Source organism: Falco punctatus (genome assembly GCF_963210335.1).
Source record: "Falco punctatus genome assembly, chromosome: 5".
NCBI lineage: Eukaryota > Metazoa > Chordata > Aves > Falconiformes > Falconidae > Falco > Falco punctatus.
The window spans coordinates 76,070,264-76,097,064 of record NC_137584.1 but is presented as its reverse complement, the minus strand read 5'-3'; the positions used below and the strand labels follow the sequence as shown (position 1 = coordinate 76,097,064).

Below are 26,801 nucleotides of genomic sequence, written 5' to 3'. Positions count from 1 at the left end.
TAATGAAGTTAGGCAAAGATTTTACATCCATGGCTTTAAAAAGTAAAACGAAGGCAGTATTATTAATTCTTCTACAAGGTACACTCCAGCTCATTCAAATTAATCCACGGAGATTTTCTGGCCCGTGTTCTGCAGTTAGTTACATTAACTGAGCAATTGCAGCTTTTGTTTCCATGAAGCTGTGACTGTCCCCCACTTCCTGGTCTATCTGTGGGTATTTTCATGACTTACACAAGACAGATCGGCTGCTCTACTTTATACTAATTCCATATTCAGAAAATGCACAAATTGAAACCCCTAGGGAATGAGAGAAGCTGACCAAACAGGCATCGCCATTCATCCGCACAAGAGATCCTACAGAGGGATTTTGATGAACCGGGGAACTTCGCTGAATGCTGTTCTTGCTGCTGCAACATTGATCCTTTTATTTTTTGTCAGCCAACCATCTTCCTGATGTTCACACCTCTAGGATGTGATCCGGTTCCTTTTAATTAATTGTGTGATAAGGGCTGATGATTAAAAGAGAACAAGGCAAGCCAGAACAGAGCTGCGGTAAAGAATCTGGTCTGGCCCAAGGTCATGCACATGGGAGCAATACAAGGAGGGCTGGGAGAGGGAACCATTCTGAATTCCAGTCACCTCTCCACTACACGAATTAAGGTCCCTTCTTTTACATCCCATGTGTTTTAAAGGATATTTCTGGGTTATGTTTTCATTGAAGTCTAACAGATTCATCATAAACTTAGAAACAACCCTAGTTATCAGATTTAAATATATACATTGATATATATGTCTTAAAACATGTTGAAACAAGGTTGGTCATTCAGGGAATGGTGAAACTGCTCTTCTGATTTCATCAGGTGATAAAACTCAGCCCCTGAAACAAAAGTAGGTGGAAACTTTTAATTTTATAGTTGAAGGTGAAAATTACCATGTGGAACTTCAGTAATGAAGACCAGGGTTGGCAAAATGGAGCAGCGATTCTGTGAGCCTTTTTTTATGGAACACTGTTATTACCTTTTTGGGAAGGTATTCTGAAACAAATCTGATTACCAAAGTGTGGGTACTTGAAAGTTTTTGCAACATAGGTTCCCTTCTGGTAGCCAAATCAAATGATTAGACATTAATTTCAAAACTCCAGGTGGGAGAGAGGCTAAAATTTGAATTTTCAACTTTCTTATTTTGATGTTGGAGAACAAAATGTTTAATTTCAGAGCTATTAAAACGATTCATTTACACCTGCTCATTCCCATGCCCTTTAGGAAGGAAACATTGATTTTTATTGTGTTTGTGCATTTATAATAATGAAAGCAATGATATACAATTACCTTAGGTTTACAACTCTAAATTGCATGTTAATATTAATATTAATATAATATTCTGTCTCCAGAATGAACATCACATGGAAAGCAGTGAGGATGCAGTTAACCTAATTCAAACAAGTTTGTGCCTAATTTTTTGGACTGTACCTGAACTACGTGGCATGAGTCTAACTGGCACAGAATAGCTTGTATCCATATTATTAAATCCCGTCTCTAAGCCAGGATGGTCACATCCAGTCTGCCTGCTGGGAATAGTGTCTGGTCTTTGCCGGCTCCCAAACTGTGCCTGGAAGCTGCCCAAATTTGCTGACATGGGCCAAAACCATGCCAGGATGCTGTGAACTGTGTATCAATAGGGAAACTGAGCATCCAGAAATGTCCCTTGTCACTGTTTTATTTATTAACCTAGGGGGAAGGGAAGGGAAGGGAAGGGAAGGGAAGGGAAGGGAAGGGAAGGGAAGGGAAGGGAAGGGAAGGGAAGGGAAGGGAAGGGAAGGGAAGGGAAGGGAAGGGAAGGGAAGGGAAGGGAAGGGAAGGGAAGGGAAGGGAAGGGAAGGGAAGGGAAGGGAAGGGAAGGGAAGGGAAGGGAAGGGAAGGGAAGGGAAGGGAAGGGAAGGGAAGGGAAGGGAAGGGAAGGGAAGGGAAAGACTTAAGCCCTTAAAACCACAATTAATGAGAATTGTAACTTTGGACCCCACTATTACTTGGGCTGAAGTCCCTGATGGCCACAGCACAGTATAGGAGCAAACTGAAGGAAGCATCCAGGGAATGGTGTGACTCTGCATATGTTATGAGTAATTTGGGGAGCCTGAAATACATTTCCCCTATAGATACAGTTTGCTCAATTCGCTATGTCTCCTTTCATGCACCCAGAATTCTTTTAACTCCCTAAAGCATTGCCTATGGTCGTATATCTGAGTGCCTACTGCCAGAAAGCAAATTAAGAGAGTGGAGGAATTAAAAAGAAAGGGAGGGAGGGTGATACTGGAGGGAAAAAAATATTCTCAAATCAGATAACATGCCAGATCTTTAATTCTTCTTCTCTTTCCTTAAAACTGATTAACTCTGTCCTGCCACAAAATTTAAATGCTCTATCTTGATCATAGATAATTTGCTCTACAGGCTGTGACTTAAAACCTGAGGAGTGCATTTCCTTGTGTAAATACAACTTAAAGATTATTTTTCAGCCAAATCACATTCAAACAATTTGTATCCACATAAACACAGCTGAATTAAATTAAATGAATAAAAATGGAATCTCCTAACCTTCTGTCGTATTAAGCATTCCATAAAACGGAGACCTCCCTTTAACGGCTGCAGTTTGCCTGTCCTTGATTATGTGACTCTGGTTAAATACAGGGGGCTTTGTTTGGGAATAGGAACAATAAAGAAATAAAAAGTATATGCTTTATTCACATGAACAGGCTGGTTCCAAATGTAAGCATCAATATTGCAGTTGAGGAAACTGAAAGATATCCTTATACATTTAGTTTGAAATTTTTAAGGACACAAGTTTAACAACCTTTCAGTGTGTTTTGTTTGGCTTCTAGGAGGAAGTGGGTTTAGAAAGGACTAATTCACTTTCAAAAGGTGGATGGAAGAGGAAGGATAATGCTGCAGCTGTGACAGCAACTCTCGGGACTCCCCAGACTCCCCTTCGTGTTACGAAGGATAAATCATCCAGTGGCAGATCGCTCCTAAAGACTTCAATGTTGCATCACCTAAGTCCTGCTTTTCCTGTCAATCATGGAAAGACATGAAGTTAGCACTCAGGATTCCTGTTTAAAAAGCAAAGGGAGTTTTGGGTCCTAAGACAAGGAGACACAAGCCAGGAATGTGGAGTAACCCAAGCTCATATGAAGGGATGGTAAGACATGAGCAAGCCTTTGCACTCCCTGCCTTAGGAAGCCAAGCACCTAATTAAAGTTCACTGCCCTTGTCTTAAGTTGAGCACCTACCTCAGACCAAATCAAAAATTAAGAGATAGTGGCATGATAAAAAAGGCCTGAAATGCTCTTCATTCCTATCCTTGGAGATCTGATCATCATTCCTGCTCTAAAGAGTTTGGAGCATGTAGAACAGTTCTGAAGAGGGGATGCCAAAGCTGCATCTAGGTGTTTGGTGAGGCATCCCACCACATTATTTCAAGGCCCATGTCCTTGTTGACATCGTGTACCCAGGTTTCTTGTGAAAAAACAGGTAATACAGAGGGATAAAACTCCGAGACATGAGTAGGGTACATAATTAAACTTGGATATCAGAGTTCTCCTCAGTATCGTAATACAGACAACACTTGGCAAGGGTCCCTTTTCCAAATAGCCTACAGGCTGTGCAAGGCTTAGTCTGGGAGAACTAGACTGGGAAAAACTGGACATGAGCCAGCAATGTGCAGTCACAACCTGGAGAGCCAACCGTATCCTGGGCTGTATAAATTGGGACTCCTGCTATCAAAGGCTGGTGGCTGAGTGAGTACCATAGATAGATGAGTGATAACTGACCTTATTTTTTGTCATGATTAGATGAATCAGTGTGTTCAGTTTTGGGCCCCTCACTCCAAGAAAGACATTGAGGTGCTTCAGTGTGTCCAGAGAAGGGCAATGAGGCTGGTGAAGGGTCTGGAGCACAAGGCTGATGAGGAGCGGCTGAGGGAACTGGGATTGTGAAAGGAGGTGGTAGCGAGGTGGGTGGTGGTCTTTTTTCCCAAAGTAACAAGTAACAGAACAAGAGGAAACAGCCTCAGGTTGTGCCAGGAGAGGTTTAGATTGGATATTAGGAAAAAAATTCTTCACTGAAAGGGTTATCAAGCATTGGAACAGGCTGCCCAGGGAGGTGGTGGACTCACCATCCCTAGAGGTATTTACAAGATGTGTAAATGTGGTGCTTAGGGACATGGTTTAGTGATGGACTTGGCACTGTTAGGTTTATGGTTGGACTTGATGATCTTAAGGGTCTTTTCCAGCCTAAATGATTCTATGATTCTATGAAATCCAAAACTTTAATTGTTTCACCAAACAGGGAACAGGGTTCTCCTCAACATGACTATCTTTCAGACTGTATCAGTGTGGCTCAGCTGGCTACGAGTGCATATATTTGTTATTACTAACTCAAAACAAACTTTGATGTTTTGTATCATGCTGTTTGATTTGGAGCTATCTGCTTCTTCATATTTGAGAATACTCTCATCCTAAAAAAAAATACCAAATTGCTGAGATGTTGTTTTTAAATTTCTTCTCTAGCCACCTACTCTTTTCTTTTAATTTTTCTCCTCTCTGCAATTTTCCAGCCGTTTGATGATTTCACAGTTGCTGCCAAAAATAAACAGCAGAGTGTCCTCTCTCTCTGCTGGAAATATTTACCAAGGGTGACTTCAGTGTCTCCTTGTGGTAAGGACTGAAATTTCTATAGGGTTGCCCCTGATTGTCCTAAATTCCTTGCTGTCACTCATCCCTTGCAATTCCTCACCATCCCAAGAGACCCAGATGCAGAAGGGAAAGACAAAGAGAAAACCCAAAGGTTTTCTGCAAAGGCAGCAGAAATACCCTCCAGAAAACAGACTAAATATCTTCAAACATACTAAGAATTACTTGCTAACAGGACCCAGGTCTTCCTAGAAAAAAGTTGTCTAAAGCATTCCTTGAGTTTAACAGACGTCATTATAAACATGCTCTTAAAAATGGGAGAGAGACAGAGGCAACAAGCTGGCTAGTGGGATTTCTGTTTGGTGACTCTTGGGTTGGTGGTTCATTGCTGAGGCTCTCTGCTGCAGGGCTTTTTTACTCTCTTCCTCTCATAGAAATGGTCAGGAATCACCGGGAAGACTCCACTTGACTTCAGGAAGATATTTCTGCCTCTTCTTTTCACAGGTGGGTGGTACGGATGGTTGAAACGGTCATGCCAGCCCTTTCTAGCCTGCTTGCTCCTACGCATGGTTACTAGGATGTTTCAGAGCCCTTCTTAGGGAAGGCTTTTCAGGTGGAGTTACTGTCTCTGCCCTGTCCTCTCTGGCTGCAAGCCATGGTGCTGGGACTTCAGCAGCCCCAGGGCAGTGGGAAGTGGGTCCTGATGCCCAGAGGTGACTCCTGCACCCTGATCCTGGCTTTGGGAACAGCCTGAAAGTGACTGTGGCAAAGGGTGTCCCAGGGAGGTCACCACTGATAGGAAAGCCTGCAGACTCTTCCCCACAATGCTATTAAATGTGGCAAACCGTTTGGGCCTGTCCATAGGGGCTCAGCACATGGTTGAGCTTTCCTGGCTTGCTACAAACTGCTCCTGGCATCTATGAGAGCAGGCAGCAGCAAGAGGGCTTGGTGACGTCCCTCTATGAAGAATGAGTACTTGTAGTTTTGGGAAAATGTGAAATGATAGGGACAGACTTTTTAACAGGGCCTATAGCAATAGGAGAAGGGGGAATGGTTTTAAACTGAAAGAAGGTAGATTCAGACTAGATATAAGGAAGAAATTTCTTATGATGAGGGTAGTGAAACAACTGGCACAGGTTGCCCAGAGAGGTGGGAGATGCCCCATCCCTGGGAACATTCAAGGTCAGGTTGGACGGGGATCTGAGCAACCAGATCTGTTGGAAGATGTCCCTGCTCGTTGCCAGGGGGGTTGGACTAGGTGACCTTTAAAGGTCCTTTCCAACCCAAACCGTTCTATGGAAAACCCTGGTTATGTCTGCAGATGTAATAGGGAAACTAGATTTTCCAGCAAACAATATAGGAAGCTGGATTTATTTTAAGAAATGAGTTTTGCTACTATCCAGAAAGAAAAGTTATAAAATGAAAGCAATGATTTTTGTAGAACCGTGAATAAATATTATTTATTTATTTATTTATTTAGCAAATTTTAAGCTACATTTTGAGATAACAGTGATGTTAGATGATTTGTTTTGCCGCCTGTGAATCAAAATGCAAAGAAGCTTCATAATAAAAAAATCCTGAATTCTGAAATACACGTGAGAACATATGTAAGAAAAGTGTCAGGGAAAAAAAAGAAAAAAAAATTTAAAAAAAAGGTAGCTGACAAGAAACGGTATCAAACGTCCAAAAGACTGCATTTTCCAGTTCCAAGTGCCAGCAAGCCGGCCTGCCATGCGGGCGAGCAGCGGGCAGCAGAGGGCGCTGGGATAAATGGGATTTATTTTAAACTCGAACGAGCGCTGGGTTTTCTGCGGGCTGGATGCAGAGGGGGGTATGCTTTATTATATAAACCACGCTGGGTTTGAAAGTCAGAGCCGGATTGAAAGCCCGTTTCCGAAAGCAGGATCTTGACTAGGTGCAGGCAAAGCTTAAAAAAAAAAAAAAAGAAAAACATCATCTAGGAAACATCGTATGACATGAGAGAAGCATAACTTGTTGAATTAAGATTGGGTTTGGGGCTGTGTTTTTTTCTGACTTCTCACCGAAGTGGCCATCACGGTGCTGCAGGTCCTCTCCCTCCCAGGGCCCTTAACAGCCAGCTCGTTGAGATGAGTCGGATGTTTCACCCAGGCTACAACACCGCCTTTAAAAGCGGTGGCTACCGGATTTGTTTTAATTATGGCGTGGAGGTTCAAACACTGAGCGGACTGTTGGGGAGGGGGGTATACAAAATCGGTGTAAATGAGAACCTGCTGCTTTATCCTACCGGCAGAAACACTGACACCGGCATCACCGCTAGCGGGGGCGGTGTGTGGCTGTGTGTACCCGCCCTGTGCCGGGGGAGGGGGGGGGGGGGGGGGGGGGGGCGGTGCGAAGGGAGCTGCTGCGGGAGGGCAGCCCCATCAGGGGGCGCCGCCGCCCCGCTCAACGCCGCCGCGGCCGCGGGGCCAGGGCCCGGCCCCGCTGCGGCTGCCCGGCGGGGGGCTCCCCCGGCACAGCCGGGCCGCGCTGGAAAGCTATCTTTTTTATCATTATTGCTATTAATATTCTTTTTTAAAAAACATAAAATATTCCTTTGCAATCGCGGCTGCCAGGCTGCCCCGCTCACCGCTGAAAACAACAAGGCTTTCGGGTTTTTCCCGTCCTTTTGCAATCTCCCAAACTGCCAAAAAACCTCTGCTTCCCCACCATACCACCTTTCTTTCTTTTTTTTTTTTTTTTTTTAATCTGTTTAGGTTTGAAAGTGTAGCTTGTAATGGTCAGTTCTGAGTATGCGCCTCGCATTTTTGGACCCCAGGGTTTATTGCACATTTCAGGTATAAATTGGTGCGAGGCTTCCTGTTAGAAATTACTAAATTGGACTTCAGGAGGCTGCGGGGGTGGGGGGTGCAAAACAAGCCCCCGGAACGCGAAGGACCTTTGTTCAGTTTAATTTCCTAAATGATCGCTTGAGACACGTTTTTCACGTTTCGCAAGTGCGAGCGAAACGCAGTAATAGTGGGATTTGAAAGTAAGAATTTACTGTCTATGCCATTCTGTTAGCAAAGAGTGTCTATGCCATTCTGTTAGCAAAGAGTCAGCGGTAGGCAAGTTTAATTTAGCTTTTTTTTCTTTTTCTTTTCTTTTTCCCCCCCTCCTCTCCCCTCCCCCAGCACAGAGAGCATATCTAATTCAGGGTGCCACGGAATTGTAAAGCATGAGCTGTCACGAAGCACATTCACTCTGCCCTGTGCCAGCCTCCCAGGACATGACTCAAAAGACTTTACTGATGGCAAAGTGTTTTTTTTCTAAGAGGGCCATACAGATTTTTAGGCTCATGAGAGTATGTGTGGGGTGGCTGCATGGGCATCTCTGCACCTCCACATGCAAACAGCATGCATCCTTTCTCCTTTTTCAGCGTTTTTTACACGAGTGCTTTGGTTGAAATCATCTATCCAACCCACTTAAAAGATGTGCCCTTTTCTGCTCCTCCTCTGCGCAGCGGTGTCTGTGATGAGAAAAAAAAAAACTCCTGTCTGCTTCAACAACTTCCAGCAAGACCGTTGTCCAGCTCCTGTTACAATATCTGGTTGTTATTTGTCTCTTGCCTTTCGAGGGTTGAATTTTTAGTAGAAGACGTACATTTTGGAAGGGGGGAGCTATAGAGGCTGAAGGGGAAAGGGATGAATTTATGCTTTCTGCTTTAATTTGAGGCCAAAGCGAACAGAAACAGAAAAGCCCACCCTTCCCACCAGCCAACCAAACACCACCAGAAGTGTCTTCTGATGAAGTTCGACCGTTTTCGAGATTGTGTATATATATATATGCGCCTTTACCTGTAGGACCCTTGAAAGTACAAAGGACAGTATGTATTTTCCCATAGGAGCCCATGCAGAATAACAAAGATTTGTAGGAAGCTTACAGTCAGAGCTTAAAATTTCCAGAGACAGGACCTTGAATTTAGAAACACCTTCTTTCTCTCTGTCTCTCTGCCTCAGTGTCTCTCTTTTTTTCCCTTCCACCCCACCCCCACCCCCCGGGTGCACCAGCTCACTGCAAAGCTCAGTTGTTTCTTTTCAAAGTCAGAGATGGGCTCTGCTCGCCTGCAGAATAGGTTGTCTCTTTGCGGTACAACGTGCTATAAAAAAAAAATAATAAAAAAAAAAAAAAGGACAATGCGAAGGAAGGTTTGCCTGGGGGAAAAAAAAAATAAAGGTTAAAAATGGTCCAACTCCTCCTCTCCCCTTCCAAACCAAGGGCTACCCGGGAAATGCACAAACCCAACTCTGTTTTCAACCCTTTTCAGAAAGTAGCTAATCGCTATTCAAACGTGTGCAGAGAAGGGTTTGCTAAACTCCTTTTTGTTTTTTTTCCTGGTCTTCTCTTTTCTTTTTTTTTTTTTTTTTTTCCCAGAGAAAGTGTTTCCAAGTTATAAAATATACAGTCCAAGTCTGAAACGTAAGGCTTTCAAATGGAAATCATTGATCTAAATTCACTCCTTTTAGATCTGCTTGAATGTGCTTGATGAGACGCTGTTTTGGTGTTTTACTGCATATGAGAGGATAATTTCTGGACATGTAAATAAAAGCATATTGCATGTGGGGAAAAGCGTAATATCTCGTTGTAAATGATGAATCGCCTAGTGCAGAGGCAACTTATTATTTATTTTAATATAAATACCATCGAAAAAATATTCATTAATTTCTCCATTCTATCTCTCTATCCATCCATCTATCCATCTACTAAAATAGCAGATATATGCACCACGTAAGACATGTGATCACTGTATAACCATATATATATGTGTAGATGTATAAATATATAGACAAATATGCATTTATATACATTGACCAGGTTTGTATGTATACATGTATATGTTACGTGTAGTATACATGTGCCTGCATAGGCAAGAATATAGGTAATTTACATACATAATTATGTCAATTTATATATACCTGTACATGGAAAAATGTTACATGTTCGAAGATATACATGTGTTTATGTGCATGCATATGTAGGTCTGTGTATGTGCAGTTGTGTGTATGTATATAGCTTTATATGCCTAAGTCTATATATGTGTGTATATGTATATATCTAGTCGCTTATATGACTGTAGATATATGTAACTATGTAACAGATAATGTTTTTTACTATCCGATTGAGGTAGACTTCGGCAGCCTATTGTTTCAGACAACAGATATAAGTTGCGATGGAAGAGGAACGTCGGATTTGGTGTCTGTCCCCCATTTCCAATTATAGATGGATCATTACAGACAGAGAAGTACTGAGAATCCAGACATCTGCTCTTCACATGAATGCACTCACCTCCTAGAGAACAGCCTGCCATCATGCTCTGGAAACTGGTTGAAAATGTCAAGTATGAAGATATCTATGAGGTGAGTATATAATATGCATATGAGTAAGAGAGTATATGTATATTTAAATATACATCTAGTATATAGATACAGGCATGACAATATAATACATATATAGCTCTACATATACATATAGGCAGAAATAGACACGCATACACCAACACACACAAGCATAGAGACGGGAAACCAAGAGTAAATGCTTAAATGCTTATTTATTTGTGTATTTGTATTCACTATGCCAAGCCCTAAACTTTTTTTTTTTTCATGGAAAAGCTGTTTGATGCGATTTAAAACATCAAAGAAATGATCTGGGGGTTGGAATGAGGCAACTTAAAGGCAAGAGTTTGATTGTTTAGACCTCAAATTGAATATAATTCGATTAAATATGGACAAACGTTAAGAAAAAAAAAGAGCTGAAAATTGAAGAGAAACAGCATCTGGTATTCAGGGACTGGATATATTTCTTTCTATTCTTTCCTTTCTTTTATTTTTTATTTTGCAATTCCAAGCTAAGTTCCACCAGAATTTGGAAATTTTTTTTCTTTTTCTTCTTTTCACAATCGGATACGTTTTTTATGACTTTTTATGCCTATATACCGATAGATAAGATGTGCACGTATACATATACTCGCATTAATTAAGCGGCACATACATTCTTGCACGTATGTGAGTACACACACCCGAACTGACACATTCAAAGGCAGCTCCGCAGAGTCCGCGGACACGAAAAGTTGTGGGCTTTATTCAGACTTCCGCGTTATTTTCGCGGTCAAAAAGCAGACCAAGGTGGGGGGTGGGGGGTGGGGTGGGGGGTTTGAAGGGGAAAAAAACCCACAGCGCAAACACCGCGAAACCTTTCCTAATTTTGCACGGTTTCCTCAGCCGGATCTTTCCCAAACGGGAGCCGCGACTGCATTTCTTGTAAGTTATCCAGCGTGCTGGATATGCTCCGAAAAGGGGGTGGGAGGGAAAGATGTGTGAGGAAAGGCTCTCTGCAAAATTATATTTTCATTTGTATTCTTTCGTTTTTTTAATTTGGGGCTGGCATTTGCACAGTGATAGCGGCGGGGAGATGGTTCAGAAGGGTGCAAGCCGCCAGCTCCAGCGCGGGGGCTGCTCCGTGGGCAGGGGACGGGCAGGGGCCAGTACCGGGCAGGGGGCGGGCGGGGGCTGGGTGCCGGGCAGGGGTCGGGCGGGAGCCGGTGCCGGGCAGGGGCTGGGTACCGTACAGGGGTCGGGCAGGGGCTGGTGACGGGCAGGGGCTGGTGCCGGGCAGGGGCCGGGGCCGGGCAGGGGCTGGGCAGGGGACAGACAGGGGCTGGGTACCGTGCAGGAGCCGGGTACCGGGTAGGGGTCGGGCAGGGCACGGTACCAGGCAGGGGCTGGGTACCGGGCAGGGGCTGGGTACCGGGCAGGGGCTGGGCAGTGGCCGGTCAGGGTCCGGTACCGGGCAGGGTTAAGGGCGGCCGGGAGCGCCGCCCGGTGAAGCGCCGTCGGGGCTCCGCCGGCCCCAGCCCCGCGGCGGCGCCGCAGCCCCCCTCGTCCGGGAGCTCGTTCGCACTTACAGCGGGGAAACTCCTGAGAAAAGCGGAGAAAGAGGCAGAAGGAGGGCACAGCTCCGGCTCTGCCCGGCCGGGGAAGGGACGGGACGGGACGGAGGGCAGTGGGGTGGGGATCCGCCGGCCGCACGGGAGAAATGTCTCCACTCCCAAAAGCTGCCGTCAAGCTAATTATCAACTGGCAAAACCCAGCATATGCAGAATAGGCACAGCCCGGCGTGTGTGTGTGCGTGTGTGTGCGCGTGTGTGTGCGTGTGTGTGTGTCCCGCCGGCGATCCCCAGCCCGCTGAGCCCTCGCTGCTTTTCCCTCCCCATCCCCAGGCGCAGCCCGGCCATTGTCTCTGCCCGCAGCAGCAGGCGACAAAACATCTCCCCTCCCTGGCCAGTGAGGTCGGGGATTTCTTTCTTTCTTTCTTTTTTTTTTTTTTGTCCACCCTCCTTTTGAAGGGGTTTTCTAAGCCGCTGTGCTTTTTACGGACACTCGTGTTTCCACATTGCCGTGGGAGAGAGGCAGACTTGGGGGAGAAGTTGGGTGGGATTTGGCCGCGGGCAGGGTATACCCTAACCGTGGGGTGCGCTCCAAGACGTTTTGTAACGTGTAGCCTTAAAAAAAAAAAAAAAAAAAAAAAAAAAGAGAGAGAGAAAAATTGTTGTTAATTTTTTAAAGAGCTGAAGCCCTCCAGATTTATCTTTAAAATATATATATATCGTTTTTCTCTCTTCTTTCCGAATTATAAATAACAACACATTAGTAGGGGCGTCTCAGCCACTTAAACTGAGTCTCTTCTTAAAACAAAAGTGTGTGTGTGTGCGCGCGCGCGGGGGTGGGGGGGGGGGGTGTGTGCTGCTCTGGGAAGTGTGAGTCTATTTAGGAAGGAACGTAAGTTGAACTTTAACAGAAATGGCAGACAGTCCAGTTGAACGGGTTCCTGCAACATCAAAAAGGTTTTATATCGCCCCTGGCTTTGCCTCAAAACTATAAATTTACTATCCTTTAAAATTCACTGCATACATTTTACATTTGGGTGAAAATCGGGAGATATATGTACATATATATTTATTCTTTTCATATTGGGCGGGAGGAACAGGGTTGAGAAAATGTGAACCCCAACTCAACGCAGATTCAAGTATTTATTTGGCTATTGCGATTAAATACGATCTGTAACATGCACCAGAAGGGCTTAATCTTCGCTGTAAATAGACGTATATTGTAGTGACTGCACATTTCTTCTTCCATTTCTTTTTTTTTTAAAAAAAAAAAAAGGAAAAGATTAGAAAAACCTCTTTTCCTTCATTATTTGTTTAAAAAAAAAAAAAAACAAAAAAAACAAAAAAAACACAAACCAACAACAAACGACTACAAGAACAAAAGCACCAAAGGCAATCAATTCCTCGTATTAGGATTGTATAATTAAATGTTAAAAAAAAAAAAGGAAATTTTTTTCTTCGCCTCTAGCATTGCTTCAACTCACTTCCTTGCTCCAGCTCAGCAGTGTCTACTTTCCGCATCTTCCTCCGCTCGAGTTAATTGAAGTTATGCCTCTTCCTTGCTAAACTTTTTCCCCCCTCTCCCTCTCCCCAAACTCTGCTTCTGCCAGCCCCCCTCGTCTGATTACATCTAGTAATTCTCCACTGAATGAACGTCATTTACAATAGTAGGGGAGCTCTCGAGCTGGCTGCCAGCTTCACGCTCCATTTGGTCCTGCATTCTCCCTTTAAAGTAGTCGTGTAATATTAATAGTCATGAATATCAATTATTATGAGGCGGTGTAGAGAAGGAAAGGGAGGAAGGGGTAGCGGAGCAGTCTGAGCCTAGCCTTGGGTTGAAGAGGATTGTATTTGGGAGCTCAAAGGAAAAAAAAAAAAGAAAAAAAAAGGGGGGGGGTAGGGGGGAACCCAGAGAGGGAGGGGTAAATCATATATGTAGATAGAGGTTTCCAGGCTCGGTTTTGGGGGCATTGGTCTTTTTTTTTTTTTTTTTTTTTTTTTTTTTTTTTTTTTTTCTTTGATGGATAGACTTCGAAATATCTCAAGCTGTTCTCCTGTGTCCAACACGTCCCTTTGCAGATCTCCTTGATATTTTTCCCTCCAATTATTAGTATTATCACCATTATTTTATTTTTAGCTATTACAAGACTTTTTTTATTTCCAGATGTTAGTCCACACCTATTCCGCCATGGTGAGTTTGGATCCATGTTGTACTAGAATTGCATGTTCTCTCTCTCTCGATCTGTTGTCTCTCTCTCTCCCTCTCTCTCTTTTTAAACGCCTTTGGCTTGGTAATTTAGCACAATAATTGGAGGAGGCTTGCAGCTGCTTCTCCCTTTTTGCATTGTGTGTTCTCGATTTGAGCTAGGGGAGTTTGGGGGGAGAGCAGGGGGGAAAAAAACTTTTTTTCTTTTTCTTTTTTTTTTTTTTCTAAATCATGTGTGCCATTGCTTGTGGGGGTTTGAACTACACTTTGTGGAACAGATATTTTTCTTGTTTACTTTAGCCTCGCAGCTTCAGCGCGGTGGAGTTCCACAAAACTCCTCTCCCACCTTTTCTCTGAAACCTACACACATACACACACACACACGTCGTCGTCCGTCCCCCCCCCACCCCAAAGACTTTTCATTACAATTAACCCCCACCCCATTCTCCGGAATATAATATTGGAAAAGGAGACAAAAGGCACTGGAAGTTGCTGCAGAAATTCATAGCGACTGGATTTGTTCAATACCTATGTTTCATTTTTACTTTATTTGATTTTTTAATATTTTTTTAATGGGGTGGATTCTCTTCATACAAAGAGACCCTGTGATTTTTATTTTGGTTTTTTTTTTCCCCAAGTCCCTTTTGGCACAACTTCTTACCTCGGAGTCCTCCGAGAAGTGCAACTTTCTTTTTGGTCTTTTCCACGTGAAGATGGGTTTCTGATTTTGAGTTTCAGGACTTCAGCAGGGGGAATAAACAGATGTTTGGAAACTTTAGGCAGCACAAGGGGTGGATTGTTTGGAAGGATGGGTGGTTTGGGGGTTCTTAATTTTTTTTATTTCTTTTTTTTTACCTTTGGTTTTATTTGGGGGGCTGCTGGAGGGGGAATCGTATTACTGGACTGAAGTCACAGATCATACACGCATATAGAGCACTAGTCCTACATTTTTAATTATGATAGTTAGCATTTCTCCCTCACACGCACCCCCACCCCACCCCCCCTTCCCCCTTCTTGATAGTTACTGGGAATACACACGACCTGGGGGCGAAACGCTGGAACATTTCTAATCCGCGGTAGGGGAAGGGGGCACGTCTCAACCCTACTTTACAACTGTTTACATTTGTATTTTATTTTGGGATGGGTTTGTGCGCCTTTTCCTTTTTATTTTTTTAAAGGTGCTCTTTTTTTGTTGTTTTTCTTTCATTCCGCTTGTAGGACCGGCATGATGGAGTGCCCAGCCACAGTTCCAGGCTGTCCCAGCTGGGATCCGTCTCCCAGGGACCCTACTCCAGCGCTCCTCCGCTCTCTCACACCCCATCCTCGGATTTCCAGCCGCCTTATTTCCCACCCCCCTACCAGCCTCTTCCTTACCACCAAAGCCAGGACCCTTACTCCCATGTCAATGACCCCTACTCCCTAAACCCCTTGCATCAACCCCAGCAGCACCCCTGGGGACAGAGGCAGAGGCAAGAGGTGGGATCAGAAACCGGGTCACTGCTGCCACAGCCTCGGGCCGCCCTGCCCCAGCTCTCGGGACTGGACCCCAGGCGGGACTACCACTCAGTACGGAGGCCAGATGTCCTCCTGCACTCAGCTCACCATGGCCTTGACTCCGGCATGGGGGACAGCCTTTCTCTGCATGGCATCGGACACCCAGGGATGGAGGAGGTCCAGGTAAGGCACAGCGGTTCTTTCTCCTGGGTAATGCCTTCCAGGCTGCAGACCCAGCCCTCGACTAGGAATTGTCAGTGAGGCTTTTACAGCAGTACTGGGGGCGGTGGGGGTGGTGGTTACCATCCTTTTTCCGCGCTGGGGTTATAACTGTGATACTCCCCCCTCTCTCCCCTTTCTTTTTTCTTTTTTTCTTTTTTTTTTTTTTTTTTCGCTAGGAGAATTTATTTCATCGCTGTCACGCACAGGCTGTGCTCTGTACAGCCTCCACTACACGGCAAGCCAGCAGAGTGCAAGGGGATGGCAGACATACTGCTCCAAATATTCCACGTGTTTCAAAAGCTGGCAGAGTTTAAGCCTGGCTTTTCAAATTCCAGTTATTTCCCATGCAATCTCAGCTCCCTTCGCCCCCACCCACCCCTCCCACCCCCCCAACCAATTTCCTGCAGTTCAGGGATTTTGATGAAACTGTCCAATTACTACATTTTTTTTATCCGGGAGGGAGGGAAAATGTAAACAAACCCAAACCAAAAGCAATAACCGGTGATCAGGAACAAGCTTCCCCCCCCCCCCTTTTTTTTTTTTAAAGTATAGTTGGTAGGGTAGCACTGATTTTAAATAGGCTTGTTCTCTCTTTTGGGTAACAAAGGAGTTTCACCGTGCTCAAAGGACAGTATTTCCCAGCCCTCTTCTATTCCACGCGAAACTCATCATCACGTGTTATTTCCTAAAAACAGAAAGGTCTTTAACAGCTTCTGTGCTGGGGTAGTTTGCACCTTGCTGGAGCAGGGCATGGCTAGCTGGTGGGGACCCCGGAGCCGGAGCCTCCAGGGTCCAGGTCCTGCATGGGGCTTTATTAGTCAGGATTTGGGGGTGTCCCCCCTCCCCCGTTCCTTTTTTTTCCGCCAAATTTAAGTATTACACATCCATATTTAGGCTTGGGATAAGTAAAGATATGGACCACTGGATGAGATACGGACTTCAAAGTTACAGAAAGGGGAAAGGGAAAGGAGAAAAGAGGAGGCCGAGAAGGAAAAAAAAAAAAAAAAAAAAAAGCCGTGAAAAAAGATCCTTCTGAACATTATAGGAATCAGGGACAGAGATGTGGCGGGGGGGGGGGGGGGGGGGGGGGGAAGCTGTATTGCATTGGCTTGAGGCTTGTCTTAGGGCTTCAGGGGAAAATCTCGGAGCTTTGCTGGGGTGAGTTGCTTTAGAAATAGGAAGGGATTTCTGTTTGGATTTGCCTCTGCCTCCAAGCTCAGTGGCCGTCGGGTGGCTGGTTTCTGCGGGTTTCCAAGCTGGTTTTGAGACCCGGGGGCAGCCCTTGACCCCCACGGGCGTGATGTGCAGGTCTCGTCTCGCATTCCTGGCTCACAGAAACTGGCTTGCAGGTCAAGGCGAGTTTTGCCCCTGTGAAGGCAGAAAGAGGATGGCGCTCCTTTCTCTCTACAACCGATAGGCGTTAAGTGCTGTTTGTGCTTTGATATTTACACTTTCCCCGAAGAAAACCTGGTAATTGTTGTGCTCCTGTGAGAAAGAAAGAAAGAAAGAGAAGGGAAGGGAAAGAGGTTAATAAAAAAACAAAAGGGAGAAAGATAAAAGGAGAAAGAGCGAAAGGAGAAAGAAAAAGGAGAGAGAGATAAAGAGAGAGAGAGAGGAGGAGAAAGAAAGAAGGAAAGGGAGAGAGGGAGAAAGTGAGAGAGAAAGGAAAAAAAGAGGAAAGAAGGAAAAGTCCTGCTCAGCTCAAATAAAGCAGGTCTCCCTCTCTTTTCCAATAAACCACCCCTGCTGCGGGCAGGGCACAGCACGGACGGAAAGTGCCTCCCCCCGACGGCTCCGAGCGCAGCGCTGCGCCCGCGGCCGCCCGGCCACCCGCTCGCCCGGGCCGGGGTCGGGTGGGGTGGGATGGGATGGGATGGGATGGGATGGGATGGGATGGAGATGGGTCGGAACAGACGAGGCTGTGGGCCAGCAGGGCTGGGGTTCTTGCTTTAGGGTGCTGAGGCCGTGGGAAATGGAACAGGCCTTTTATTTCTGAAAGTTTGGGCTCACGCTGAGGAGGAGGGGGAGAGAGAGAGGAGGGTATCCCAAGGAGAAACACGTGAAGGAAGAACTGCAAGTTAACACAGGCTGGAGGGAAAGCAGCCCAGCACTCGCTCCTACCGTTCAGCGGTTTCTATTCTTGCCCCACACCAGTGACAGCTGAAGTTGGGCAGTTTCCCACCTTGATTTTTAATATGGATTTATTCTAGATGCAAGGAGCTAGAGGGATTCCTGTTTAGGTGACATAAACATATTATCCACGAATACTACAGAGAATTTCCAGGAAGGGGCTCAAATAGCTTCAGAGTCTGGGTTTGTTTGTTTTTTTTTTTTTTTCCCAGTAGTCTAAAAAGTTGAACCGATATCTAGGTATATAGTTGTATAAAGATGGGTCCCTTTGGCTTATGCATATCTGATCAAATTCGTGCCATGAGAATGGGTTGGGCTGACAAGGGAGAATGAGGCAGAGGAAGAGAGTGCGTGACAGAAAGAAACGGTGGTTATTTTATAAACCCCAAATCCAGGCCATGTGTGAGCCATTGTCCGGAGCTAGAATTAAGTGATTGTAACGCGATAGTGCTCTGTTATTGTAAACAGGACGTATTGTATTGCTATGGCTGCCCCTTTCGAGAGGAATTTTAAATCTGCAATTTACAGCCCTCAGACAGGGCACAGAGAAGCCAAGACCTACTTATTGAAAACAAATTTGCATCATCTAATAGGGACTCTGAAAAAAAGAAAAAAAAAAAAAAAACCACACTGCAACCCCAGATATTACCCTCCCCCCACCCCACCCCGGCTAGGGAAAAATAGTGTTATACTAGTAAAATATACAATAAAGAAAATATGCAGGGGATAATTCCGGTTCTTTAGACTCTTTAAAGAGAAACAAAAAGATCAGTTTGATCAGTTTTTGAGGTTTTCTCTCAGACAGATCCATGGCTGTCGAATGTGGTGGATATCTATGGTATAGAGGCAGCTCCATGCTATCAGATTATTGGAGGAGGGGAGGGAGGGGAATCTTCCTCACTAGATTTTCCAAGTATATCTTGAAACTCATCACCTTTCCCCTCCCTGCACACACACCTCCACTCCTCCTACTACTCCTCCTCACTCACTCTGCCGTCCCCGCTCCTACGTGCTAGCTAGAGACACGGAAAGTTAAGTTGCACCAAAACACTCAAGTCTCTTATAAAGTAACCCCTGGTATCACTTTTAACTAAAGAAGTCTAGTAATTAAAAGTCTGAGTTGTTTTTCCACGTTTCCGCATGCAGTCCTAATTAAATCTTTACGATCCTCTCTGTGACTATTAACTGCCAGCATGCTGAGCGAATATCCTGTACAAAAACCCAGCAGGAGGGCGTAATTAGATAGAAAATCAGACAGGAGTCTTCTCATTAACTACAACAACTAACCCACGTTGCTGATGGAGCGAGCGGAGTGCACGCACACGCATAAAGCGTGGGCACAGACATCTACTCCAGAGATAAGGTGAGATAAGGAGGGCGGAAAAAAAAAAAAAAAAAAAAAAGGAAAAAAAAATTAAAGAGAACAGGAAAGATGGCGTTTCATATTTACCTGCAATTCTGTGCCATGGAGGTGCAGCACGATGCACTCCAGCGGGCTGCGGGATTTGCTCATCATCCCTCTTTGGGAGCTACTCAGGGAAAGGAGGGAAGACTTTGTAATTTTATTTTGTGCCCTTTAGGTATGTAGCCTATTGATTATGAGAGAGAGAGACACAGCCATGCACAAATACACAGTATAAGGAACCGCTCTGCGTGTGTGTGTGTGTGCGCCCCGTTTGAGTGTGTATTCCAGGAAAATGAAAGGAAAATATTGTTCCGTCACATTTTTGTGAGATGTAATTTTCTCTTAAATCATATTCCGCCTGGAACGTCTCTGCTGAGCAGAGAGAACCGGAGATAAGGGCTGGATCCGGATAAGCTCAGCCTTTCGCTGTAGCAAAGATAAAATAATAGCGAAGAAAATCATTGCTTTGCTGTAAAAGCGTTTTCCTTATCAGGGAAAAAATGTGACAACTCCCCAAATATGCAACAACCCGAAAAAACCCAAACCCTAAATAGTAATGAGAAAAATAAAATAATAAAAGCAAGAAGCCCACAGGTCCTCCCTTTCTCTGAAACCCAGAATTTACCCTAAACCGGCAGCTGTCCTAATTCTGCAATAAATTGCCCTTATGACACCTCTTCTCTTTGGGAAATGATTTTGCTGTGCCGACCGCAGATCCAGCGGTAATTTTTGGTTGGTTGGTTGGTTTTGGTAGAGTCCACTTTCTTGTTGAGAAATGAAACCCAACATTTGCTCTGTCCTCTGTGCCCGTCTTTGTTCTCTTCCCTGCTGGAGAAGTTAATGCCATAATAACAGGTGTGCTCCTAAGCCGGCTGAAAAAGCGAGAAAAGCAAGAAAACGGGGGGGGGGGGGGGGGGGGGGGAAGGCTTTGAAAGGGAAATGGGGAGACTTTTTCTAGGCAATCAGTTTAATAGTTCATCCTCGTGATAATGTATATTCCAGTTCCCCCTAACTCAGGACATGTAGGCAACCTCGGGAGCTGTAAATCTCTTTCTCCTTGTACCCTATACGATGTGGGCGTTGCGCTGCACTCCGAATTGCTCAGGCTTTAATTAAAAGTACATAATGTAAACTATTATATATAAAAAGTAAATGGCCCTTGAATTATTAAGATGGAGCAGGGTTAAACAAACAAACAAGCCAAAAAAAAAAAAAAAAGGGGGGGGGGTGGTGGTGGAAGGGAAGGGGGAGGGGGTGGGAATGTAAGGGGAGGGAGAATTTAAGTTGGTCTTAATCGTGTTCATTTATGTCATGCAATAGATCTTGCAGATGTTGCCAAATTGCCAGATTTTCAAAGGAAGAAATATAAAGCTTTATCGAATGCAAAGAAGTCTATGTGATATCTATGTTTTATAAGATAACAAAACCAGTATTGCACCCCATATGCTTCACACCTCTTTTTTTATTAGAAGACTATATAATTTGTAAGAATTTCATTTCCTTGTCGATTTGGGGGAATAATAATAACAATAATAACAACAACAACAAAACCGCCTCCTCCCCTAGTGAATTAATATAAATGGAAATAACAGAAACTCCAGTTTGGAATGACATGATTTATGTACGCGATTCTTTAATATCCAGTCAATTTGAATAGTGATGTTTTTATATCCACAGTCAGTTGAAGATGCCAATAACAGCGGTATGAACTTATTGGACCAGTCTGTCATTAAAAAAGGTATGCATTATTCCAACAAGCTAGACAAACTTTTACTGTGTAGCAATATCTTCATGATATATTTTTACTTTGGGGCAATTAATTTACCCGGGAAGCAGGCATACATGGCAGCAAGATGGATAGTTGATCGGAGGGACAGCTAGATGGAAGGGAAAAGGGAAGATACGCGAAAAGAAAAGTTTCTACCCCCTCCTCCCCCGGCCTTCGAAGGGTTTAATTACACAAATGCTCTCTAATGGAGCACCCCGTGCTCAAAAGCAGTTTCCATGGGTCCCCTCCTCTCCCCCCCCCCCCCGCCCGCTCCCCCATAGTCCTCGATGGGGACCCCTTGGCTTGTAATGGGGGAAGAGGGTTGATTCCCTTTGGGGCTTAAAGGCATTTCCCAGGCGAATGCAAACGTGAAGGGGAGAGAAAGCAATGCCTGTGGAAAGGCAGCCCCGATCTCCTTCCCCCCTTCCTCCAAGAATCCCCCCTTCCCCATGCCCATTTTTTAAATCTTTCTACATATGCGCACATGATTTAGTGTAACTGCAGAATCACCCCATACTGTTAAAGGGAATGTGATATTAACAAATGTTTGCAGTCTCTTGTACAGCTGTAAGCAAAATAATTAACTAATTAAACTAATTAAATGTAATTACAATAACTCATTTTGGGCGTATTGCAGCTGCTTAATTTTTTTACATTTCTCTGACAGTCACTCGAAGATGCTTGGCGATTAGTGTTGTGTTATGCTGATAGACATTAAACAGATCACACACTGCAAATGTAGGGAAAGCTATCTTTAATTATCTAAGGAGTTTCTATTTCTAGATTCAATTTTAAGTACCAGAGATGAGGCTTAGAAATGCTGTCCCTTATGCTTGCTATCAACAGCACTTATCTCCAGGACCTTATTATTTGTCAAATGCGCACAAATACTTTAATAGAGATGATCTTCTAGAACATAAAGCAAAATAACAGGGAGGGTGTTTATTTAAAATGTGTTCAAGGCAGCATGAGGTCCTTCCGTGTATTTATTGTTTTTTAATTTAAAGCCTCGTGTACAGTCTCTCTCTCACACACACGATCAAGGTCTAGTTATTTGAGGGAGGACAGATGAAAACTTGAAGACCGTTTAGCAGCATCATTTATGACCACCGGTTGAAAAGCCGAAGGTGTTTTTGAGAAGCAGAAAATTACTTAAAAAAAAAAAAAAAAAGTTGTTTCTCCTGTTTTAGTTCAGGTTGAACGTGTGGTAGGTTTTGTGCTCAGGGTCTGTAACCTGATGGTTTCTGGTTGTATTTTTCTCTTCCCCCCCCTCCTCCCCGCTCCTCCCCTCCCCATCCCCTCTTGACACCTCATACACGATGTTTCCTCTTGGGTGTATTTGATTAATTGGTGCTTGATTTGTGGGCGAGAGACTCCTTTCTAACGTTGCTCCGTGCTCGCATTTTCCTTTCCCAACCTGGATTTTTTTCGCAGAACACTCTTCTGTTGATCACTCGGCCCAAAATGCTCTTTTTTTAAGCCCCCTCCCCCCGGTGTCTCTCCCTCCTTCAGATGACGAGGACAGCAGAGACGTTTAACAGGCGGGCTGGGTGACACAGTTACGACCGCGCGTAGCACTACAATGGGAATGATAATAATTATGTGTATTAGGTATAGATTTAGGTGTGTTTATTGCGTATGGGCATTGCAACGGCCCCACGTCGAGCAGCTGCCACATAAAGAATCCCATATAGGTGGGAATACATGTGCCAGTTTGCAGCCATAAGAAGAGATGCTCTGATTTTATCCGTGATGAACAGATATATATGCACTTTGGAAATTAGGTTACTGAAAAAGATCCTGAGATCCCTCTGCAACTGTTTTAAAGTCACTGTAGCGGCATTTGCTTCCTAAGAAGTGATGCTGAGCTCCAAGAAACTTTGCAGCATAAAGGAATATCGTGAGCTCTGGTTCTTTTTGCACAGCGACTTTCCTGGGTGCGGAGGACGAGAAATGGGTAATAAATAGTAGGCCACATTTGTGGCCGACAATATTTAATCAGGACGAGAGAAGGAGCAACACAGAGAGGGTTCAGGATCAATTTTGCTTTGTTCCCTGCAGTTTGTAGCTGTGAGGATGTACTTTGAAGTAAGAATAAGTTATTTCAGCTCTGTAAGTCGTTATTGCAGGCGGATGGCATAGATAGATAGACAGGACACTACTGGCTGATTTTTGTGCAGAGGAGCACTCCCTGCGATGCATATTTGCTACACGAATGTTGAAGGGGGTCGATTTCACCCAAACCTAGCTTGGTGCCTAAAATGCTTTAATTACAACGGCATAGAAAAAAGCATAGGGGTGTGTGTGTGTGTGTGTGTGTATAGTCTAAACTTAATTGTATCATTCAGACTGCAAGTGTCTATTTCTTTATAGTCTTGGAGGCCTGCAGAGGGAATTGTCTATGCAAAAGGGTTGCCAAAATATTGAGGAATTCATACAGGGATTCACAGGCTGCTATCGATTTATCTCACGTATTGATCCCGCACGATAGATTACATATACCCTGTCTCTTGTTATGTTTGCTATCTGAGCTTACTTGACATTTCTGAAGTAATTTAGTTAAGAGGAAATGAGTTGTTCCCAGTAGAGAGAGCAAACGAGTGGAGTGAAGGTAGCCAGCGTGATAAATGGCTCTTTCATTTGGAGATCTCCAGAGCTCGTTTAAGGCTAATTTTCTGTATTAGCCCCCTTTGAGCTATTAATGCAATAGGCAGGGACCGTGGCCCCTCGTCTCTTAGCTGCCCCATTAGAGCGAGCATTAAGCTACCAAGCCTGAACTCTACTGTGGTGGGTGGTGGTGGCGGTGAAATAATGAAAGGTGCTTTTTAAACTCTCCTAATCTAAACTGGCAGAGGGTGGTTAATACGATTTGAAGGGGGCTGGTCAATGAACAATCAATAAACTAATAATGAGAAGGATGCGGTACATTAACAGTCTAAAAATGCAACGAGACATTAAAAAATCATCGTTAACTCCTAGTTCCATTAAGATTTGGGCGGTGGAAGTGGGAGGGAGGGAGCCAGATAAATCATCAAGATGATAATAATCACCAAGAGCATTAATATCAGATTTAACTCGGCTTTAAGAGCTTACCGGCTGCACGTTTGGAGGCCTTTCCCCCAATTTCTGCCGAAACGCAGGGAAGTTTTTCCTTGTGTCAGGAATAAAAAGATCGGGTCCCTATGTCAGCTGCTCATCTGAAATTTTCTTGGCACCGTCTGTGGCGAAAGTAGTTGTCCTCTTGCAAAATCCTGCGTGGCCCGAGTCCCAAGTTAATTTTTTGTGACTCTGGGGCACAGTCAGTGACCTTAAAATTATTCTGATGTATTTATTTACTTTCAGCTGTTTCTGACGATCGCCTGCACGCTCACGTCTGATGGAGCACGAAAGGCCATCTTAACCCCAACACCTTCGTTCATTGTCTCCTTGCAAACACGCTGTATTGTTCACACTGTTTTAAAGAAACATATGAAAGGAGGTGTCTTGGTTTTGTGGGTTTTTTTGTTTTCTGTTTTTTTGGTTTTGTTTTGGTTTTTTTTTTTTTTTTTTTTTTAACTCTTAACTAATACAGCATGAGATTCCTTCCCACCTCTTCTTGAAGTATACGGATAAATGATTAACTGAAAACCACCCTGGCCTCAGCTTTGCAGGTGATGGAGCTGGGAATCGGTGATGTTGCTTCGCTGCCACTCGGCTTCGTGCCTGTTCCTGGTTTACACGTTGAACCTTATGATCCCCTTTAATTGAATGCAAAACTATTTCGAGGGAATACATTTCACTTTGAAATTTAGCCCCGGCTTTCAGGGGAAAGGGACTGCAGTGGGGAAGGGGGGCGGGGGGGAAGAGGAGGAGACGGGGGGGACAGGAGGGAAGGGGACACGAACACACATTTGTTGCATTTGTTCGTTAAAATTGAAATAAGAAGCGGGTTGGGGCGGGTGGGTGGACAATGGGTGAGACACTGTCCCCGGACTTTCTAGGTTTGGCTACCAAGTCAGACGAAATCACTAGTTACAATAAAGTCCTGTTGTTATAAGGGACAAAGAACTTTCTACTCATTTCAGACCCGCTAGGTAGATTTAAAAGAAAATAAAGAGATTTGAAGGCAGCTTGGTAGCTGATTAGTAATAAGTTTGCCCATGACATTTGGTAGTAAGAAAAATTTCTTCTAATTGATTGATTGACTGAACGACTATCATATTATCCACCAGGTTTATTGCAACCATATCCATAGCTTACAGCCTTATTATTCAGCTATTTTCAGGACATAATTCTATTTATTTGTTGATATTTAGCATTGCTGAAATGCCCTTTTCTTTCAATTTCCTCTTGTGCGCCTGTATTTGTGCACATTTCCACGCGTTTGTGGAGAGCAACCCAACAGAGAACCACCACCAAGAAAAAAAAAAAAAACACCCAAAACCAAAAAACAACCCAACCACCAAACACAACCACCCAACTCCTAAGACTTAATGTATGCACAGAAAATTGTAAACATGTAAAGAACTGAAAGCTTCACACTGAGTTTCGCCATGCTCCATTTCCCCACCATTTCCTGCTGTCGTTTTAAAGCGATCTCACTCATCTAGAGATCCCGTTGCAGGAACAGTATGCTTATAATTACTAACAAATCAAGCGGCTACTGTTGCTCTCCCGGTTTATTGATAAGCTGAAGAGAAATGGAAGGGGGAGGAATGACAAAGAGGCTGGAAGTAACCACAGGAGAAGAGAGGGAGAGGAAAAAAGGGCTAGAAAAGGAGAACGGGGAGGAAAAAGAGAAAGAAAGAAAGAAAGAGAAAAGAAAGAAAGAAAAAAGAAAGAAAGAAAGAATGAAAAAGAAAGAAAGAAAGAGAAAGAAAGAAAAGAAAGAGTGGCAGAGATGTTGGAAGGGGGACTCGTGTTTGTGGGTGCTCACATGCACACAGCAAATAGAGTTCGGGAGTGAAAGAAAATGGAACGGTTTCTTCTGGGGATAACAAGGACTAAATGGGAAAAAGTTGAAGCAGAACTGGTGGGGACGCTGCGAGATGTACGTGTGTGTTACTCTGTATCATTTCAGCAGTTATGGCAATCCCAAACCAACTGAGAAAGTTGACATCGACTAAAAATACACCCTGCGTTATAGTTTATTTACATACACGCAGGGATTTGCCAGATGCAGCTGCACACGCGGACGTGCATCTCTCTTCACCCGCTAAAGCTGCCACGTTATATTATCTCTGGTAATGTCGGCTGTATCCGAAAAGCTATAGCCATGATAAACATATAGATATGATATAGATAGAGATAATTCATTCCATGGCAAACACTTTTTTTGAGGCAGCATTAGGTAATTTACAGAAGATATAGAGTCTAGATAGAATACATCTCTCTGAAGCTATGAAATTGCAATAGATATGCTTACACCGCCTGGTAAGCTTCTAAAATGGGTTTAGAGTTATTAGACTCCAACCGATGGGTATGTTCATATGGTCCTTGTCGGAGAGGCAGTGGTAGGAGGAAAAGCTGTGGAGCTCCCAGGATAGCAGGGAAGGGAGCCAGCCTGCTTCCCAAAAGCAATTTGCAAGGGGGTGGGGTGGGGGGGAATACTAAGCACGTGGAAATCCATATTTCAAAGGCTAACTAATGTAATGAGTGCTCCAAAAGGCCAAAGCGAGTGGGGTGAGGAACATTTAAGCATTGCACGGGTCTCTTTCTCTTTAGTGAGTTTGGACTAAGATCAGATGTTCGTGGAATTGCTGCCTCTTGTTTAATTTCTCAGTTCACTGGCCAGTGACCTGATAAACTGGTCACTAAAAATAGCCACTGCAAAGGTGTGCTCGAACCACGGAGCCCATGTGTTTGTCCGAGGAAAAAAATGTCAGTAATGAAAATCTGTCTGGTGGTACTGCTTTAATCTAACCCTTTTTAAAACAAACAAACTTTTTCTTGATGCCTTACTTGAATAATGTTGCAGAACATCGTGCATGAAATAAGAGATATATGTATGTATCG

At 44.1% G+C, this 26,801-nt stretch overlaps 1 protein-coding gene across 7 annotated transcripts in view; it reads left to right on the top strand.

Annotated features, from left to right (window-relative positions):
* The first annotated feature begins 1,926 nt into the window (after positions 1 to 1,926).
* Positions 1,927 to 26,801, top strand: part of TFAP2B (transcription factor AP-2 beta) — a 44,433-nt gene continuing 19,558 nt past the window's right edge. For 5 of the 7 annotated variants that reach the window (XM_080388114.1, XM_080388116.1, XM_080388111.1 and 2 more), the window contains exons 1-3: positions 1,927 to 10,056; positions 15,007 to 15,465; positions 20,717 to 20,777. In XM_080388114.1, the coding sequence (XP_080244240.1) occupies positions 9,976 to 10,056; positions 15,007 to 15,465; positions 20,717 to 20,777 (601 nt within the window). In that variant the 5' untranslated portion in view covers positions 1,927 to 9,975. Of the gene's footprint in view, positions 10,057 to 12,044; positions 13,774 to 15,006; positions 15,466 to 20,716; positions 20,778 to 26,801 lie in introns of those variants that run through there. The other 2 variants (XM_080388113.1, XM_080388117.1) reach the window with 2 other exon arrangements.